The sequence below is a fragment of the Equus caballus genome, chromosome X, assembly GCF_041296265.1.
Source record: "Equus caballus isolate H_3958 breed thoroughbred chromosome X, TB-T2T, whole genome shotgun sequence".
NCBI classification, from domain to species: domain Eukaryota; kingdom Metazoa; phylum Chordata; class Mammalia; order Perissodactyla; family Equidae; genus Equus; species Equus caballus.
In genome coordinates, this window is record NC_091715.1 from 110,332,438 (window position 1) to 110,352,795 (window position 20,358).

Below are 20,358 nucleotides of genomic sequence, written 5' to 3' on the forward strand. Positions count from 1 at the left end.
TCCCCCCACCCCCAACATACTCCTTTGTATTTAGCTAGAGATTATATTTAAGGTGGTGGCTTCAGCCATTTTGCTGAGTTGCTCAGTTTGCTTGAGCCTCTCCCATGTATACATGTTCTAAAGCTTTGTTTAATTTTCTCCTGTTATTCTGTCTCATGTGAATTTAATTTGATGTCTGGCCAGAAGGACCCAGTATGGGTAGAGGAAATGTCTTCCTCCCCTACACCTTCATGACATGTCTCCAATGACTGGCCTAGCTCATATTTGAGCTCATTTTTGGTAGGAGACATGGAGGTGGAAGGAAAGCAGAAGGTTCAAAAGGTTCTAGAGAGGAGGCTGAAGGAAAACTCAATATGCAGAGGAGGCTAGAAAGAATCTTAAAAGAGCCAAGTGCTGTTATCTTAAGAACTATTGACAAAGCATAAACAAAGACTTATAAAGTTTCTCTTTTAAGTTAAGGATGTAATAATACACTAGATTGTTAAATCCAAACACACATACCTCATTTCTCTCTTCTACCCCTTTAAGGAAAATATTTATTAAAGGGTCATGTTCAAACTTTTTGTGCTTTTTCATATTATTTTATTATAAATACCATACCAGAGGTTTCTTCTTCTATATTAACTTTGCTTCATTTCCTTTTTATCAAAGCTGATTTTCTAGAGATGTTTAATGAAGAAATGTGAATATGGGGTAGAATGGGTAGGATGGACAAGTTATAGATATTTGATAAAAGTTTAACCTTCACCTCATAATGGGAAAAAAACCTCTTCTTGATAATTGAAAGTACCAGGCCCTCACCTCCTCAGCTATAAGCATAGGAGTTCAAGACTAAATCATGTTATTTTAGGAAAAATCAATAGGTCTCATAAAATTACCAGTCTCCTCATGAACACAGAACAGTGTTTCTGAAAGCAAATATGATTTATTGTTCAGTTCTATATGTGTATTTATAGAAATCAATGGGAGATGTGGAACAACCAGAGAATTCCTTGGCAGCCCCTGATAAATCACTTGTCCCCTAATTGTGAGAAGATGAAGAATATTTTTCATCATGGAACTTCCAGAGTAAATTTCCACAGGCTTCTCAAGCACTCCAGATGTGAGAATTATAACCAAGGCTCTGTTGTTCAGTATAACTTTCAGTCTGACCCTTTGGACTGCTAGACACAAAAGAAGCCCCAAACATTAATTCTGCTGCCCAGGCCACTTCCTCGCCACTCAGACAAAGGCAGCAGTCAACTGGGAGTCCCAAAGGCAGTCATAAAATAGCCTACTAAATAAGAAACATTGGATTGGTGTTGAGGGCATTTGGGCCCTGTAGTAGATACTCCATCCTTTGGATTTACCATCTATAAAATAGGAAGAGTCAGTGTCTTTCAGATATTAATTATAATACATGGAGATGATGAAAAGATTCCTCAGAAAATCCTCTAAATTTATGTTGGCTATTGGCTTCTGCCTACTCTCCTATCTCAGCCATCCCAGCTTTCCATATCTTTGCCCTGAGGAAAGCACCAGGAAACAATAGAATGGCAGACAATGGATGGAGGGATGCAGAGGGAATGAGTTAGGAAGTCAAGGGTCTCCACCAGTTAGGAAATTGATGCTTTTCTCAACTCTAGCATATTTGTTACCAGATCATCTCTACCAAGCAGTTCAGCATAATTATTTAAGAATATAGGGCTTTCGTGTTAGACAGACTTTCGTTCAAATATCAGCTCCACCACTTACTCACAGGGATCTTGGGCATGCCACCCAATTTTCAGGTTCAATTTCTTCATCAGTAAAATGAGGCTAAGAATGACTTCATTAGTGTATTTTCATGATTAAATGAAATCACTGATGTAAAGGGAGTGCAGTGGTCAGCCGAAAGTAAGTATTCTGTAAGTGGTGGTGGTGGTGGTGGAGTTTATGCATTGCCCTTCTTTGGAATGCATATCCATCAGATGTTTGTTGTCTTTGAATATTGTTGTTGGGGATGGGTTCAGTGTCCATTGTGTAAGATGGTGCAAAAGGCCATGAGTCTGTCAAAATTGAATACCTGTTTTCATCATTTTTCAAAGGTGATTTTTTTCTTTCTAAAGCTCCCACTCATATTTATGAACACAAGTTGATTTGGGGTCATGACCTTGGATCCTAGAGATTTCCCAGGGGTCCAATAAATAGATTTCTTTTAAATCATGATTAGCTGGTTGTCATAATAACTACCCAAAGCTTTGAGCAAAAGTTCTCTCTTAGCTAATCTGCTGATGGAGCCAGAGGAGCCATTCAATTAAGCTGAACTGAGAGCTTGTGTTTCATGCCACTTGCCCTTCACTAAGTGGTAAGACTGTGAGAGAGAGTGTTAAACTATGTTCTCTGAACCCAGAAATTTCAGCCACTTGGGAGATCATGGAAGCTACTAAGTTTTAAAATAATGAACTCTGAGGGAGCCAATGTCCATGTAGAACCCACAACCAGGGAAGTAAACCTGTCAGTTTTCTTTAGTTCCTCATATCTCCATCTCCTTATAAGCATCACTATTCGGCCTCAGCTTACACTGGTTCTTGGGCCAATACTGGTAGGGTCATGAGGGCTTTCAGCAGATTAACCCCCAACCTACACCACTAAATCAAAGGTAGGGCATGTGGGGAGCTGCAGTGCAGTCTTGCTGCCAAAACACTCTATGTCCATGATGAGGTTAATGGCTGATTTTCAGCATTCCTTTATCCTCTGCAATGACGGCCAGACTTGACTGAGTTAATTGAAACCATGGCTTTCACCACTGTGGATCTTTATGCTCTCAGTCTTCTTCCTGGGGCTTGGGGTTGAGATGATAAAAAGTTAAGAGTTCCACTCCTTTCTCCTAGAATCACGAAGAGTCAATCATTTTCCTTCTCTGTGTCTTATCTTCCAAAATTACCTAAAAGGAGGGACTTCATGGTTTGAGGTGATGCTACCCATATGCTAGATACTTCTTTCATGATTTTGAAAAAAATCTGCCACTATACTCATAAATGATATTTGCATATGAGAATGATTAAAAGCCACAGAAGCAGAAAAAAGGGTGGAAGGAAGAGGAATACAAACAAATGTCCTCTCTACAACTGCCACTGTCTATGACAAATACACTTGAGGCCACCTAGCCCAGAGCACTGCCTCCACTATAGATCAACCCAAATGTGTTTCATGGCTCATGCTTTAGCCATCCCTGAGTATACCAATTCCATTTTTTTGTTGACTCCTATACACAAGTTTGTTTCCAGATCTAAATGAATATTTCTTTGATGCAATTTCATCCTATTTCTTTCTTGGTTTATTTTTTATGAAGAAGGCAGATCGTGTGGCTTGGGGACATTTTACTCTGGCAGAGCTATTTAGGTTTTCCCTTCAGACTGAATCCCTGAGGCCTGGTGGCAGGTCACAACCAGTTTCCTTTATTGTGCTACCTCCTTACAGAAGACAGGAAGACTTGACAGTCTGACAGACACTTAAAGTGTGAAGATGAATAAAAGATACATCACTCCTGATGGGTATATATAAAAAAAAAGCTGTCAGTCGATGTAAGCAGTATTCTAAAAACATACAGTACCATATCAGTGCTAGAGAGTGTTGGATACAAAAAAGAGTTGGCAGATGGACAACTTTTGATAGTTAGGCCTATGTGGATGTGAAAACCAAGCTGAGAAGGAGTTTGTTAGTTCTCATCCAGTGCCCTGCTTTGAAAATCATATTTGGAAGATTTGCTTTCTTTCTCTTTGACTTTCCTCAAAGCCAGATTATTAGCCAGTAGGTAGGCTGAATGATGACCTAGGTACTATGTCTAATGTGAGTGGTGACAGGAAGAAAATTCTAGCCAAAGCATCTCACTTACTGGCTGTTACTTTACCTGAAATTGCACCGTTAGATCTTCTTGTATGGGGAATGTACTACAATTCAGACACTCTGGGAAAGGGAAACCTTCAGCTTACTTTAATGAGGATTGATTTCCATTGTGGTAGCAAGGCATTAAGGATTTGGGGTCAGCCAGAATTCAGGTGAAAGGACAGAGAACAGAAAGGAAGAGTAAAAAGTCACAAAATTTTAATACTGTCTACTTGACACTCTCATGGAAACATTTGAGGATATTCATCCAACCTTTATCTGGTATATGATTCTGCTTCAGAACATCTCCACAGTGTTCATCTAGGTACTACTTGAATACCTCCTGTTATAGGCAACTCTTTTCTTAATGAAGTTCACTCTGTTGTTAGGCCATTCTAAACTTTAGAAATATCTATGCTGTAGGAATCCAAAATTAGCCTCCTTGCGGCTTCCATACTATTGATGTTTGTTCTTCATAGAATTAGACTGCCTCCGTGTCCCCATGAAAGCTCTCTGGATAGCTAAAGGCAGCTTTCCTGATTCTCCCCTGCTAGTAAATCTTCTTCTTCCATTTCTTACAATATTCCTCAAAGGACATGGGGATGAGGGTGATAGTGAGCAGCCAACAGGGAAAAGAGAAAATGGCTCATGGCCCTGCAGGAGCTTCTGTACAAAACCTGTATAAATAAAATTTCAAAGACTGACAATGCCAAGTGTTGGCAAGAATGTATGACTAGGAAACTCATACACTGCTGGTGAGAATGCAAAATGGTATAGCCACTTTGGAAAATAGTTTTTAGTATCTCACAAAGTTAAACAGTTTTACCACATGACTTACTCCTAGGTATTAACCCAAGAGAAATAAAAATATATGTATGCACACAGACTTGTACAAGAATGTTCATAGCAGCTTTATTTGTAATGGTCCAAAACTGAAAACAACCCAAATTTCCATCAACAAGGTGAAACAAGATGTGGTGTATTCATACAATGGAATATATTTGGCAATAAAAAGGAATGAAGTACTGATACATGCCACAACGTGGATGAACCTCAAAAACATTATGTAAGTGAAAGAAGCCAATCACAAAAAAACACAGGCAGCACCCTTAATACAGAGGTCATCAAGAACACAGAATCACAAATAGGCGGAAAGAGCTAAGTCTTATCAGAAATATGATCTATTAGCAAGATGAGGGAAGTAGACATGGCTTTACTGAACTCTGGGGATCAAGAAAGAAGGGCTTTGCAAAGGGGGCATTTCGAGTCTATTGTAAGAAAAAGCCATAACCACAATGACAGCATTTTCTCACCTGGTGGTGGATGTAAAGAAGAGAGCTGTTTGTTTGTCACCTATAAAGTATTTCCCTGACATATCTGTACTTAGAATGTCATGGGAGTTATCGGCCCTTCTGGCAATGGTTCTTCCATTTTCTTTTCTTTTTGCTTTAGACAAATTTCAAGAAGCTCAAGAGACACTTTTCTTGAAAGGCCTTTTATTTTTGATACAACTAGACTTGTTTCAGTCCTGAATCATTAGCCCTTGGAGGGGAGAAGACTGAATGGAAGTTTCACATTTATCTGATCCTCCCAAGCTTATAAAATAGATATGATCATTATTCATTATTTTACAGGTGAGGAAATTGAGGTAAGTGAGGTTAAAAAACTTGTTCAAGTTTTCATGATGAATATGTGGAGATAATACTCTGAGTTAGAACTACAACTCAGGTCTGACTCCAGAGCCTGGGCTCTTAACTGCCACATCCTCATATCTCAGGATATTAAAATGATAGCTGTCATTTATTAAACGTTTGTTATGAGCCAGGTACTGAGACAAGCAGTTTGCATACATTATTCCAGTAATTCTAGAATGCCCATTCTCTATGGAGACTCATTACTATTTTCCAGTTCCCAAGACAGTGCCTGGCATATAATAAACATTCAATAAAGATTTATTATATAAATAAATGAACAGCCTTCTGTGGTGGATATTTTTGGCCCCATTTTATGATAAAGAAAATGAAGCTCAAAGAGATTAATATTCCTGAGGTTACACAGTTCTCAACTGGCAGAGCCCAAAGCTCTACTACCCCGTATGTACACCAGTGTTAGGGTGTTAGAGAACGTTAGCCAGTGAAAGTGGAGCACTCGAAAGTAAGAGCACAGAACTAAGGTTGCCGCTGCTTCTTGAGATGCTAGAAAATCCCACCCCTTCCCACTTTGTCTTTTTGTATCCCCCAGAATCTGTCCCACTGCTCAAACTTTTGGCCTGATTCTGCTTGAGGCACAACACGTGAGAGATAAGGAATTCTCTTGTCTTCACTGAAGGGTGGTTGAAAATACTATATCTTTAAACAACTCTTATTTGGATTATTTTGCACTCATTTTATTTGCAAGTCTGTCATGACCTAGGGCCTGGGCTAATCTGAAACCTTTCTAAGAACAGAGTAGCCACAAACTAAACAACCCATTCATCCAAGCCAAGTACATTCTAGTGAAGTCCAAGACTGGGACATTTGCCTCCAGAGCATTGGTCCTACTGCCACAAGTCTTGGTATATATTTCTATCTGGTTAACTCAGTCATCCATAATGCGAAAACATGCTGAGAAGCACTGGAGCAGGGATGAATTTTTCACTCACATCAGGGAAGAATAATAGAAGGCATACATAGGGAGGGGGAAATAGTGAGACTACCATCGCCAGTTCTATCTAGTTCTATCTCTGGCTGCCATGGGCATATATTATAAACTCAACAAAGGATTACTGAGAACCTCTATGTATAAGGAAGTATGCTAGGCCCTGGGGATACAGAAATGAAATTGGATGATGTCTATCTTGAGCAGCTCATAGTCTAGTAGGGAAAACAGGCATATGATAATTAATTACAAATGATATGCATGTTGCAAAGAAAAATGCTAAGGCAGATTATATGCTAAGTGACTTAGTTTAAACTGCTTGTCCACATCAAGAGACTTGGGTAGAATTACCTTCCTCAGAATCCCTGGATGGAAGCCAGAGCTGGTGACAAGGATGTTTGGTAGGCAACATTCCAATGTCTGCAGAAAATATGATGCTATCGTAGCTTCTATCATTAATGTCCGCTGGATGCCAGAAACTTTACGTATACTATCTCAACTCACCACAGCTACTTTGCAATACAGATTTTACGTATGTGGAAACTAAGGCTCGGAGAGATAACTTGTCCAAGGTCTCACAGATTTGGCTTTGAATTCAGGTTGGGATTTTAATCCAAATTCTATCTAACTCCAAAGCCCATGGTTTTTCCACTGTTTCAAACTACTTCCAGGACCTGGTGTTGTTACAAGCATGAGTTGAGGATTCTAGACCCAGATGTAATACTAAACAGTTGTTTGTCCTTAGACAACTCTTTCTTTATCTGTTGGAGAGAGTGTTGAATACATGCCTTGCCTACTTCATACTTTATCAAAAGAATAAATGAGACAGGAAGAGAATACTTAGATCACATAAAATGCTCTGCGTATGGTACCAATTACTGGATGACGTTAAAATGTTGCTTCTGTACCATACTTTGTAATCCCTGTATTGCCCATTCTCTCATAGTCAAGACTGAGAGGGGAGAGAAAGGCTAACTGAAAAGGGTTTGGGATTGGAACTTAGGAAAGAGTCATAAACATGACTCAAAGGGCCAGCCCTATGGCTGAGTGGTTAAGTTCGTGTGCTCTGCTTCGGTGCTCAGGGATCCTGGGTGAGGACCTAGCACCGCTCATCAAGCCATGCTGAGGTGGCATCCCACATAGCACAACCAGGAGGACCTACAACTAGAATACACAACTATGTACTGAGGGAGAAGAAGGAAGAAAGAAGATGATTGACAACAGATATTAGCTCAGGTGACAATCTTAAAAGAAAAATGACAAATCATTTTCCATTTCCTGAGCCTCAAATTCTTCATGTCTAAAGTTCGAACTTTTCTTTAATCTGTAGCTGTTAGGAGGCTTCTTGTAATTGAAAAACATGATATATACTAAATTGTTTATATTAAGGTTTCTCCACCTTGAGTAGGATTGCAGGTTGCCCGCACACCGCAGGGACCTGGCAATGCAAAAAAAGAGTTGAAATCTAAGTGGGCTAGGTTCTATCAGCTCATCAGTTGCAAGTGGTATTCAGCACTAAGTGAATTTCACTTAATGAATTAAAGATGAAAGAGACAACAGGGAGCACAAATGCAGGAGAAGACCTTTCATTTCAAATTTAAAGGGCTCATTTTATGACTATTGAGATCTAAAGATCAGAATTTTTCCACTCTTCCTCTAATTGTTTACTTGAAGCAGCATGTATTGTTTGAAATGATGGGGGCATTGAGAATGGCCAGAGAAACCAAGCTAAGCCCTTCAATTGGTAAACAAGGCCTGTTATATCTTAGCTACTGAATCCCATGCAGGAATATGAGTTGTGAGGTAGATGGGCAAAGTGGATAAGGTTCAAGTTGGCTGTGGATCTGAGGATCACATTCTAGATTGCATACAACTAACAGTCAATGTTGTCCCCCACATTTTAGCAGTGTGCTCAAGCAAGTTATAGAATCTATAGCCTTGAAAGGACCAGATCATCTTTTGATGCCTCCCTCTTACCTGATTCTTGGAGTCCCCACTCTAACTCCTCATCAGGTGGGAGTCCTAACTCTGCTTACATTCTTCCAATGGTGTGGAACTCCTAACTTACTTCATGGAGACACTCATTCCATTTCCACCCCCACCCTCCCAAATGCATCTTCAGATACCTCCTTCCTTGTCTCTAAGAACAAGTATTCCACATGAGAGCCCTTCAGAGACAGTTGTACATGTACCAAGCTTCTTCCTTGCCCCTTTACGTGACTTAATATCTCAGTGGCCTTGGTTTTCTGACCTGGAAAATGACAAAATTACAGTCAGGATTGAATGAAATCATGAATATTAAAGTGTTTTTTAAGATATCTGAATCTTTGTACACATAGACAGTGAAGTTCAATGGAGATGGGAACCTAATCATTCCTTTTTGATTGCTTTTTTAATATTTTCACATATTGATTAGATGGGTATGGTGATAGTTCAACCCAGCTTTATGGGGATGGTCCCAATTTAAAATATTTAATCTCATTGTTCTCGTTAAACACGGCAAGGTACATATTCAGGTATGCAAAACACTCTCCCAGACTGATTTCTTGAAACTAGAAATAGTGCAGAAGTCTTTATCAGACCTCATCATCTGTTTTGTTGTTAAACAAGATCACTGAATTTATGGGGCTTAAAGAAGAAGGGGAGATAGGGGAATGAAAAGCTAAGAATTGGTGATACCAATGCCTACTGGCTCTTCCAGTCAGACCACTTCCACTGAGACCCTATCCCCCTGCTTGCTTACTCAGCTTCCTCCTGTTTTGACAAGATTTTCATGACTGAATTCCAGGTCTTATTTTTATTATCACAATTTTAACCTCAGACTACTACTAGGGATTCTTTTGTTTGTCTTTCTCCTAGCCTTTGTCATCTTAGTGTATCCATCAACACAGATTTATATAAGGCCCATGGGACCAGCCCTGTGCACGGAATTATGAAGATTCAAAGGAAAGAGGCTTCCTCCTGGAGGGAGCATACGATCGTGATCATGCGTCCTTCCTCAGCTCAGTGAATGGAAAGGCAGTAAGAGTCCGAGTAGTCAGAGGAGGCTGCATCAAGGAGGCTGAGCTTCAACTGGGCATAGGCAAAAGAGAGACATGGACGTTTAGGTGGGGGGAAAGAGAGAGATTGAAAGCAGAGGCAGGAATGATTATGTGTTGGGAAGTGGAGATCGGGGCTTTGTTTCCTTATGTGTGAAACCCAAATTATCATACCTACTTCATAAGAGTGGTGTATTACATAGTCTGGTAGAGAGGTGGCAAATGCCTGTTCAGCATGTTGCATTTATTTGTGTAGAGCTTATCTCAGACATTGACAGCCCTTCACAGCATTCTATCAGTGAGGCCAGCCACAGGCCAAGAATCCTTTTAAATACAGCTCCAGGCAGCCAGTACCAATTGGAGTATGTAAACTAACATAAATTAGGTACTCAAGAAATGATAAGTATTATCACTCCAAAGACCCACAAAGGGTCTGTTATAACTGTATAAAAACAGAACTTGTCTTTTCCATTCTTACTGAATACAAATGAAAACCTCTGCATTTACAGTATGTGAGAGGCCCACCATGTCTTCAGCACTTGCAGGTTTGAAATGAGACTTAGACCCAACCCTGCTACAAAGGTTATCTGCCATCTGTCATAACATCTCTTGTGAGCTGTAAGTAGCAGCACACTTGATTGTTAGGAGTTAGCACACCTCTAGAACATAGTTACTTTCACCGAAGTTTTCATTTCACCACTCATATAATGTTGGTACCCCTCAGGGCTTGATTCAAATTGGAAAGTACAGCAAAGATGCAATGGAGTCTGTCTTTGGGGTTTTTCCTTGATTCTATGTGACGCTCTATGTTCAACCCTAGTGATATGATGCCTACCTAGTGGCTGATCATCTTGCCCTCCATTGAGTGTCCGGATCCTTGCCTTCCTAGAAAAACTCACTAATTCCTTCTATGCCTTCTTCTTTGTTAGATTGAGAGAAAAGAATGATGCAAATGGGTCGTGTACTGCTGGGACAGCATTATTGGTCATGATTCTGGCTGGTGACTGAGCAGAATCATTCAGGCATGTGATGCGGCTGCCTGCAGAGACAGTAGGCAAAGAAGAGAAAGTAGGTGAAGGAGGAGACTGAGAAACATGACCTTAGGAGGAATGTTAAATAGGCCCATAGAGCAGGAAAGCTGATGGAGCAACTGTGGCTCCTTAATAGAGTTATGCACATTAGAAAGGAAAACTGAGAAACTGTGACAAGGAATACTTGTAGAGAGTGTTCATGACACATTTGACTTCATAAGCAGCTAGGCCATGGGTCCAGCTAAGTTAGAAGGAAGACAAACTTAAAGGAGGCTATGAGATCTGAGTCACAGTAATGGACAAATTGACCCCAGCTGGCTTCTCTGTCTCTGATATGGGATGTGGGGAGGGCTTTTCTACCTCATTCACAGGCAGAGCAGAGCAGTGCATAACTCCTAGCAGGATCCATGGGATCCTGAGAGGAAGGTCAGCTCAATTGCTACCCTTTCTTGCCCCCAAGTCAGCTACATGTCACATGTCTGAACCAGGCCTGCGCTAGCCCACTGTTTAGAGGTGATCATGCAGCCTCAGGCAGAGACTTGGAAGGAAGCAGGTCCACGTATCTCATATTTCAGGGCCACTTTTGAAGCCAAATAGTTTCTACTTTCAAAAATGTAGATAGTGCTGAAACAGAGAGGGCCTTTTGAGAGTACTCAACCTAGAGTTTCTTGAAAGTGTTGTCAGGGAAACTTCTGCATCAGCATCATCTGCAGAGCTTGGTTAATATGCAGATTATCTCGTCTCGTCCCAGACCCACTGATTCACACTGTCTGGAGATGAGGTCCAAGAATCTGCATGCTAAACTCCTCCGGGATTTGCATGTACCCTGAAATTTGAGAACCTCTGACAAATATTGGAGCTCTGCATGGTCAGTCATCCAATATTTCCAAGGTAAAATCTGAAGACCTCTTACCATGGAATCATTTGGGGTATGTATAAAAAATGCAGATTCCTGGGGCAGTCTGGTGGCATAGTGGTTAGGTTGATGCACTCCATTTCTGCAGCCTGGGGTTCGTCAGTTCAGATCCCAGGTGCGGACCTATGCACTGCTCATCAAGCCATGCTGTCGTGGCATCCCACATACAAAATAGAGGAAGCTTGGCACAGATGTTAGCTCAAGGCCAGTCTTCCTCACCAAAAAAAAAATTTTTTTCAGATTTCTGAGTCTCCTGCTAACCCTCCTGCATCAGAATTTCTTATGCGTGATAAAGTTTGAGAAACTCAATTCCTTCATTGTACAGATACAGAAACTCACTCAGTGAAAGGAGGTAACTTGCCTAAGTTTGTCAGTCTAGATGGTGGCAGAACTCCTATTTGGGCGGTCACACCCAAATCTCCAGACAAGTTCAAACAGTATGTACTTGCGGTCACTTCTTCAGGGTTATTTATGTCACAGTTTAGCTCCTGTGGCAACAGCATTCCTTAAAATATCTGGAGATCAAGAGTAAGAACGTAACTGCTCTGAGTAGTTCATGACCCTAGGTCAAAGCTCCTCCTCCAATGGGTTATGTAGAACAACTTGAAAACAAAGCAGTGTAAGGTCACAAAGCCCTCTTATAAGCAGCAGGGTAGTGCAGGCCCTTTTCCAAATAGGGTCTTAGGAGACTCCAGAGTGGAGTAGTGTTATATCCAGGGAAAATGTTAACCATGGCTTTAAGTCAAACTGAACACAAACACCAAAATGGCTTGCAATAGTTTACTAAACCTATTTTTGTGTTGTTGTTTTTGCAGTTGAAACACATGCCAGTTAAGTAAAAGCTTAAACATATGCAGTTTTGTGTCAGACCTGGTCTGAGCTCACTAGTCTGATTCCCCAAGTCTGTGCATTTGAGATTCCAGCTCTATCTCTGCTTCATATCTTCAAGGTTGTGGTCTGAAACTCCTCCAGACTGGCATGATGTACCCCAGGATCTTCTGTGACAATCCAATAGAAGGCCATTGACCTCCAGAAGGAGAGCAATTTCCAAAATGATAAGACAAGATAGATTTTTTTTTTTTAGGGATTAAGCAATTGCCATTGACAACAGAGCCGTTGTATGATTTGCATTTGGGCTAATGCTTGTAATTTTAGCAAGTGTTTCACCAGTGCTACATAATTAGAAAAATTAAATGCTCTGCTACCTTGAATACATAATTCTGTAAAGAAAAAGGAGAACTTTACAGATATTCTGGAACTTATTAAGGTGGAGGGAAAGAGCAAACAGCAGGGACTGAGAAGGAAAAGTTATAATCACATCCTTTCAACCAGAAGATGAGTTTGATAGAAGTCCACAGTCCTTTATCTCCAATTCTCAAATCAAAAAGCTCTGTAAAATGGAAGATATTTTTTCATTAATTTGGTGCCAAAACTCATTTGGCAGCAAAACCTGATCTGAACTGACATGAGCTTAATCTTTATCTCTTTTAGTATGAATATTCAGACATTTTTTTCCTGCAGAAATGTTAATGGCTTAATTATGGGATGTTTCCTCAGACACCCCTGGGAATGTTATGTAATAAACAGTACATACTCTGTGTTACCTTTCTAAAATCCAACAAAAATTAAATTCTAAAACACAGTCAGATAGACTGTGGCCTAGAATAATGATAGCTAACATTTATGGAGCACTTGCCATCTGCATGAAGCTGTGCTAATCTCTTTTCATCTCATTTAATCCTCATAACACTATGAAGCAGGTGTTAAAATCATCTCCATTTTAAAGTTTGGAAACTGATTCTCAGAGAGGTTAAATAACTTACCCAGAGTGACACAACTTTTGCCCAAGCCGGAGTTTGAACCCAGATCAGTCTGACTCTAGATCCTACATGCTGAAACTTGCACTCTACTGCCTGGGAGGGATGGACCGTTGTGAAGGACACTGTGGGCTCTTTCTAGGCTTTCTGTGGAGATGGAATAGGCTGCCACCTATTCTATGTCATTTGAAGGCCAACATCCTACCTCCAAATATGTCCCCTCCCCATCCTTACTTCTCTGTGATGCTATAATATGGCTTTATTCCTTAAGGATCATCTGAATGGTTTTTCTCACAGGAACTGTCAGTATCAAAAATCCACTGTGCAACTTGTTAAAGAACAGATTCCTGGCATCTACCCCAGACCTACTGAATCAGAACTGCTAGGGACTGGGACCAAGTTGATTCTTATGTGCATCAAAGTTTGAGAAAAAAGTGAATGCCCTGAGAAAGGCCAATCATTAACCCTCATTAATTAACATCTTAGCTATCAGTTGACAGCTCGAGTGGCAGGAATAAACTCATGGATGGACACCTGGAAAGTGGAAGATGTCTGAAAGGTAGATTTAGAAGGGTGAGATATGGAAAGAAAGAAGGATATGACAGTATCTCTGTACGTTGGCAATATGAGATAAGGGTGGAGCCTCACAAATGGCATTGTTCAGCTGCATTTGAACAATCTCAAAAGCAAATCTCTCATTTTAGTTTTGCCACTTAGAGCACCCATCTATTATGTCATTGATACAACAACCCTCCGAAGTAGACAAGATAGTCATCCTCATTAGGTAAAAGAGGAAATTGAGACTCAAATGAGTTCTTCAAAGTCATCTAACTGATTAATGCTAGTGTTTGAGTAAGTTTCTGGCCCCCGATCTTATACTGTTTCAATCTTCCAATAATTTCTTCTATAGGTCTAGAGAGGAGGAGCCATCAAAGAAAACCTAGGGAATCAAGTGTTACATTTAATGATACACACTTTTTGCTCACAGTGGCCAATCTAAAAACATTTAAATAGTACGCTACACAAGGAAAGGGCAATGAGAGGAATTACACTACAGAATAGTTCAACTGATATGCCATATGTTTGGAGTTTGTTTTTAACTTTTACTGATTGCTTTATTCTTGTTATCAATGCAGAGATGACTACTGAACATTTTGATCTCTACACTTTTAAGAATATTCTGTACTTGTTTGCTAGGTTTTCAACCTCACATCTTCATCTTGCTTGTGATGTCTTATCTCCCTGACAACCAAATGTGACCTCAGACAGGGACTAGGAAGCCAGAAAAATGAATTAACTACCACCATAGCAATCAGGTCTCCGGATCTGGAGGCTAGAATTGGGGCACTGAGTGTCAAGTCCAACCAGTGATTATTCCAATTCAGGCTAAGTGCTCTCTAGAGCAGTGCTTCTCAAACTTCAGTGCACATTCAAATCACCTGGGAAATCTTGTTAAAGCGGAATACTGACACAGTAGGTCTGGGGTGGGACCTGAGAGCCTGCATTTCTAACAACCTTCCTGGTGATGCTGATGCTGCTTGTTCCCAGATCACATTTTGAGTAGCAAGGGGCACGAAACGTCATCATGCTCAAGTATTATATGCAAGTGAGCACATTTGTGGTCCTGAAGGAAGTGCTGTTGTGGACAGCAGTCTTGATGAGCATGCCAGCTCTAATATTAACTAGTTGTATGACCTTGGGCTAACATTTTTACCTCTCTGGATCTATGTTTTCTCATCTGTGAAATTACGAATTTGGCCTGGATGATCTCTAAGATCACTTTGGATTGTAAAATTCTTTGATTCTCTGACAAAAAAGATGCTCTAGAACCAAAGGCTTAGTCTGAGGGCAAATTGCTCCTGTGTTACAAGGCAAGGGAGTGGGGAGAAAAATCTATTGTGCTTTTGTATTTATCTTCTTAATTCCAAATCCTCTATGTCTCCTAAGGTAATTTATTTCTTCTGAATGTGCAGAGCATTGGAATTCTCCATGAAGAAGAGGCAAAACTGAGTAGTGGACAACGATTTTGCAATCTCTCCAACTCAGCTCTCAGCATCTTCTTGTGAGTTCTTCACAGCTAACAGCTTTGGCTATTTGCTCATAACAGTGTCTCTCTGATCACAGAGCACACTCACTGTCTGCCTATTGGTCTCTAGTACTGGTACACAATTAATTGTACTTAGTCCCACTTGGTTCCAGAAGATATTATGGAGAAGTACACAGAATCACCACCTGCCTTGCAGGTAGAGCATGCCTCCCTTCAGGCAGAGAATCTGATTCTGCGGCCACAAATGCAGTATCTGACTGAGGAGAACCCTGCTATGAGGGGCCAAGTCATGCCTTCCCTGGCTACTCCGATGATGCCTGTATCCTGCTCACTTGAGCATCTCTCCCAGTTTCGTGATGACCCTGCCAGTCTCTCAGGGTTTCTTGCTCAGGTGACTACCTACTTGACAGCTCTCAAGATCCCCAATCCTGCAGATGATGCCCAAGTCAAGTTCTTTTTTGATTACCTATATCAGCAGATGAAAAGTTGTGGGATCATATCTGGGCCTGACAAGAGAACTCTGCTGAAGCAATATGAGAACTTTGTTCTTGAGTTCCAGCAGTCATTTGGTGAGCTCACAAAACAGAAAAGGAACAATCTAGACAAAGGGGACAACTCTCAGCAGGATGCTACTACTTTCCAGATCCTTGCTCAAAATCTGAGCTATAATGAAACCAATCAGACTGATCACTTTCAAGAAGGACTAGCTGACCCCATCCAGGATGAAGTAAGTGGCACAGATATGGTGGACAACCTCCCAGACCTGGTCACTCAGTGTATTCAGTTGGACAGGAAACGTAGTGACAGGCCAGAGCTCCTACAGTCAGAGCCCCAGCTCCCAATGTTGGCTTCCTTGATCAACCACCAAGCCCTCTCCAGCCCCATAGGTTTATCACCCAAGGAAGAGCCTATACAGCTGCGGGGGAGCCAGCTGCCTCTCACCCCAGCCAAACGAGCACGCCAGCAAGAAACTCAGTTGTGCCTCTACTGCAGCCAGTCTGGTCACTTCACAAGAGATTGCCTTGCCAAACGTTCTCGAGCCCCAGCAAGGATAAATGACCCAGCTCATCAGTAAAAGGAACCTAGGCAGATCACTTTGTAAACCTGTATCCCTCTCACCTCCAGCCTTACTAATTTATATCCTGCACTAACATTAAAATACAGTTGGGGAACTGTTATAACACTTTACAGAAGTCATGAACTTATGTGCTTCTGGGAATTTAAACAAGCAGATCTTGTGACCCATCACCAAGCCTGACCCAATGATGATGAAAACAACTCACAGGCACTTTCTGCAGTTGGAAATAATTCCCCAAGAGTACTGAAAACCTGCAGGCAAAACTCTGCCCAGTCTGAGCCAATAAAAACAACCCTGGCAGTACATTTGGAACCCCATCCCCACCAATGGATGAGATCTGGGTTGAGTTTGTTGGCCTAAGTCTTCTGCGCCTGAGATTATGCCTAAGCCTTTCACCTTCATCCTCACTGGTCTGTCTCCTATTTTCATGTTGGTTTCGAACCCTTGACTGAAGTCCTAATTGCATTCCCATATCCTACCAATATTTTCCTATTGGAGGCTGGATCCTGCTCCACCTATTGGCTAGAGTCCATCTTCAATACAAACTAACCTGCATAGAACACACAGCTCTGCCACCCTTCCATAGCTATGCATTTTGTTGCCATTTAAAGGCTTCTGCTTACCCAACAAACTGGATCTCCTGCCTAATGACAAACCAGATGGTATGGCCCTTTGAAAACTCTGCTTGGAACTGTTGATACATTTCTTTGAGGGCTATCTCTTCAGGCAGGTACATGTTGTTTGCTAAGCCCTACCAATCCCAGATTACTGTTCTCTTCCCCAACACCCTACTCTAGGTTCCAGGATGTTTTATGAACCACCTACCCTCATGGACCACCTCTGGGGACCCTCATCTAGTTGAGGATCTTGAAGAGCAATTAATGGCAGACAAGTTTCTGAACCATCCCGTCTGAAAAATCCGAGGGCGTATACATCAACACCATCTGTGCGTAAAACTCAAGAAGTGGGGGTTTGATTGCTCATGTTGTTCTCTTGGCACACATCAGCTCTGTGAATGGATTCCTAATGCTTCTGAACAAAAGTAGTGCCATGCTGAAAAGACACAACTCCCTAAAATGTTAAGGATATCCAGTGATGGCCAGTGTTTGGTGGGAATTTCCAGTCCGCTGTTCCCTGCTTCTTGGTGTTGATGTATGTCCCCATAATGGATCTCCTGAAGAAAAATCAGTAATTCCATATTCCCTAGCAACCATAAAGGCCTCTCATAATATGAAGTGCCATTTACTTTGGCTTTATTTCTGGAGAATTCGGCTAACTTTGACAATACTTAAACCCAGCTAACACCTTACTACTCTCATCCTGTAGTGCAAACAAACAGATCTTTTCACCCATCAGTGCCTCGCTAACCAATGTGCCAATCCTTATTTGCATTCATAAGAGTTCTCCTTTATCAACAGCTTGCTATATGTCTATCTTACTTCATATGCTCTCACAACAAGGAGACATGCATGCACATATTCCAGTTGTGCCAAGAAATTCCCACTGGAGTACTGGGATTGTATGAGATCCTCTAACAAGGAGATCTATTTGAACTTGAAGTGACTCTGAGATTACCTGGAGGTATCCTGCTCCAGTCACTTTCCTTGCTGACCCCAGTATAGTCCTGGAATGCTGATAGGAGCATTCTGTTGGCTTCATCACCAATCTTTCCTTATCTTAGGACCAGAATTTATCATTGTGTGCTTTCTCACAAAGATGTACCATTTTATTTCCTGTTTGGTCCTTCTCTCAGCAGTGACATTACCTTCTTCATCAAGAAATCTTAAGATTCCATAGCCTCTTAGAACAGATTATTAATCCTGGGCTATGAACTTCAGTGCACTTCCCACTTTCAGAAACCCTTTGTTGAGGAATTCTCAATCAAGGACTTCTTGTACTCTCTGTAGTATACAGCCAGACTGAGCATATGAATAGGATGTTAGGATGATGCTTTACTGTCTACTAGCTAGCAACCATTTTTTTGTTTACCACTTCAAAATTTTGTTATAGTGACACTAGCCACTTCAACTAGAATGAACTCATTACTTAGCATAAGGAGAGTTACATGGATATGTCCTCAGAATTTATACCTAAGTGAAATTCTCTGAGAGTGAAGCTAATTAAAATCTACAGAGAACAGATGAGATGTAATCTACTCAAAGATGAAGTTTGCAACTGCATAGGCTTGGGGAACCCCCAGGTCCAATCAAGTTTGTAGTTTCAGGGAGGCAGATCTGCTACATGATTAATGCCACCCAGAAAGGTAGAATTTAATCATCTTATGATGAGTCTGAAGAAGAAATTGTTAACAAGAGAACGATCTGCATGGAGTCTAGAAAAGAGGGTAATTAAAGAGCCATAGGGCATCAGTAATCTCTCTAGACTCAGACAGGGGACATTGACCAGCAGATGCTTTGGCAGGTCCACCTACAGTGGGATGAAGGCACCAGGCCATCCCAATTTGTGTCATTAGCCATAAAGATTGTCATCTAACTCTCTTTGCTCTGATTCCATGCTCTAAGAAGTCATCTGATTGTAATTACTTTCCCATATAAACTTTGTTAAGGGGAGAAAATTTGCTAACCAGCTGACATGAGTGTTTTGCCCTACTTGGCAATTAATTCTCATTATAAATGAATAAATTGATGTTTGGCTTACACATAAGTTTTTTCGTGGGTTTTAATAGCATCAGTCCTTCAAATCCTAATTAGCTCTGAGCACACAGGAAAAAAAAAATTAGATTCTCACTATGCAAAGACAGCACCACAGTGTGAACCATAGTAAGTCCACTGAAGATTGGCCTCCCTGAGATGCTTGCCTCAACAGTCAGTCAGCTTCCCTCTTTATCTCTCTCATTTGTCTACAACTGTAATAAAATTCCTAAATACTGGTGGTTTTCACTTTCTGTACTTACCCACATTCACACTCAGCACCATGGTGCCCGCCATAAGTAATTGCTTCTTATAATACTACATTGTTCAGTCTAAACATCATAATATACTGCCATGGATGAAGACATAACATATCGCTGTAGAGATGAGCCACTGACAAACACCTTTTAAAGAGGGAGGAGTGCATGATTGGCCTAACTCTTATCACCTCTGTTCTGTCCAGATGGCAACACATAGGACCCATGCTGTCACTGCCCTCACTTCTATCCATGATGGTAAAACAATTATCATCCCTTTTCTGGGCTCTGGAAGATCTTTTACATCCATCACCATCTTGCCTATAACCACAGTAGTCATCTCTGAAACAAAACAGAGCATTTAGCATATACCAGCATCTTGGCAAAATCTAACACCTCATGCCCTTGGGAGAGCTCTAGGCATTTGTGTCACATCTATAAAGCCTTCTACGTTGGTGGCCATGTTTCATTGCCTCCCTATGAAGGTTCAGGCCTCACATTACCAAGAGAATGGAAAAACCTTCAAGGGAATATAGTGCCATGGATTTTCAATGTCACCTTTTTGCAAGTGTCACCGCCCACATTTTAAAAGCAAAAGTCCCAGAAGTGAGTTATACCATTTAGTAGAGTCAGGAGAACTATCTTGGTACCTAAACTGTGCTGCCCAGTCATTGATTGCCACTATAACTTTGAGCATTTATAACTAAATTATTTGTGTTGCTTCCTGATATTGGCTTTGATTCTTGGGTCTACTTGAATCTGCTTCCTGCTCATTGATTTCTAGTACATATCCTACATGGCACTGGTTCTCTTATGTGTCCAGCTCAGTGATAAACAGTTGTGACTGTATTTCACCAACCACATTCACTTTATAGTAACCCAGTGGAGGACAATGTAGAATTTTAGTCTTCCCTATGTATAGAAGACTCATCCCTTTGGGCATACAATCTGGCTTTGTGTGTATCTAGAGAAAGGGAACTAATAGTTGGTGAATGCCTACTTTATGCCAGGCACTGTGCTGAGTGCTTTAATTTCTAATG

General features: G+C 41.0%; 1 protein-coding gene across 4 annotated transcripts in view; it reads left to right on the forward strand.

Moving 5' to 3' along the window:
• Positions 1-19,069, forward strand: part of RTL4 (retrotransposon Gag like 4) — a 326,375-nt gene extending 307,306 nt beyond the window's left edge. For 2 of the 4 annotated variants that reach the window (XM_070257776.1, XM_070257779.1), the window contains one exon: positions 15,259-19,069. In XM_070257776.1, the coding sequence (XP_070113877.1) occupies positions 15,493-16,407 (915 nt within the window). In that variant the 5' untranslated portion in view covers positions 15,259-15,492 and the 3' untranslated portion in view covers positions 16,408-19,069. Of the gene's footprint in view, positions 1-15,232 lie in introns of all 4 variants that reach the window. The other 2 variants (XM_070257777.1, XM_070257778.1) reach the window with 1 other exon arrangement.
• The last annotated feature ends 1,289 nt before the right edge of the window (positions 19,070-20,358 follow it).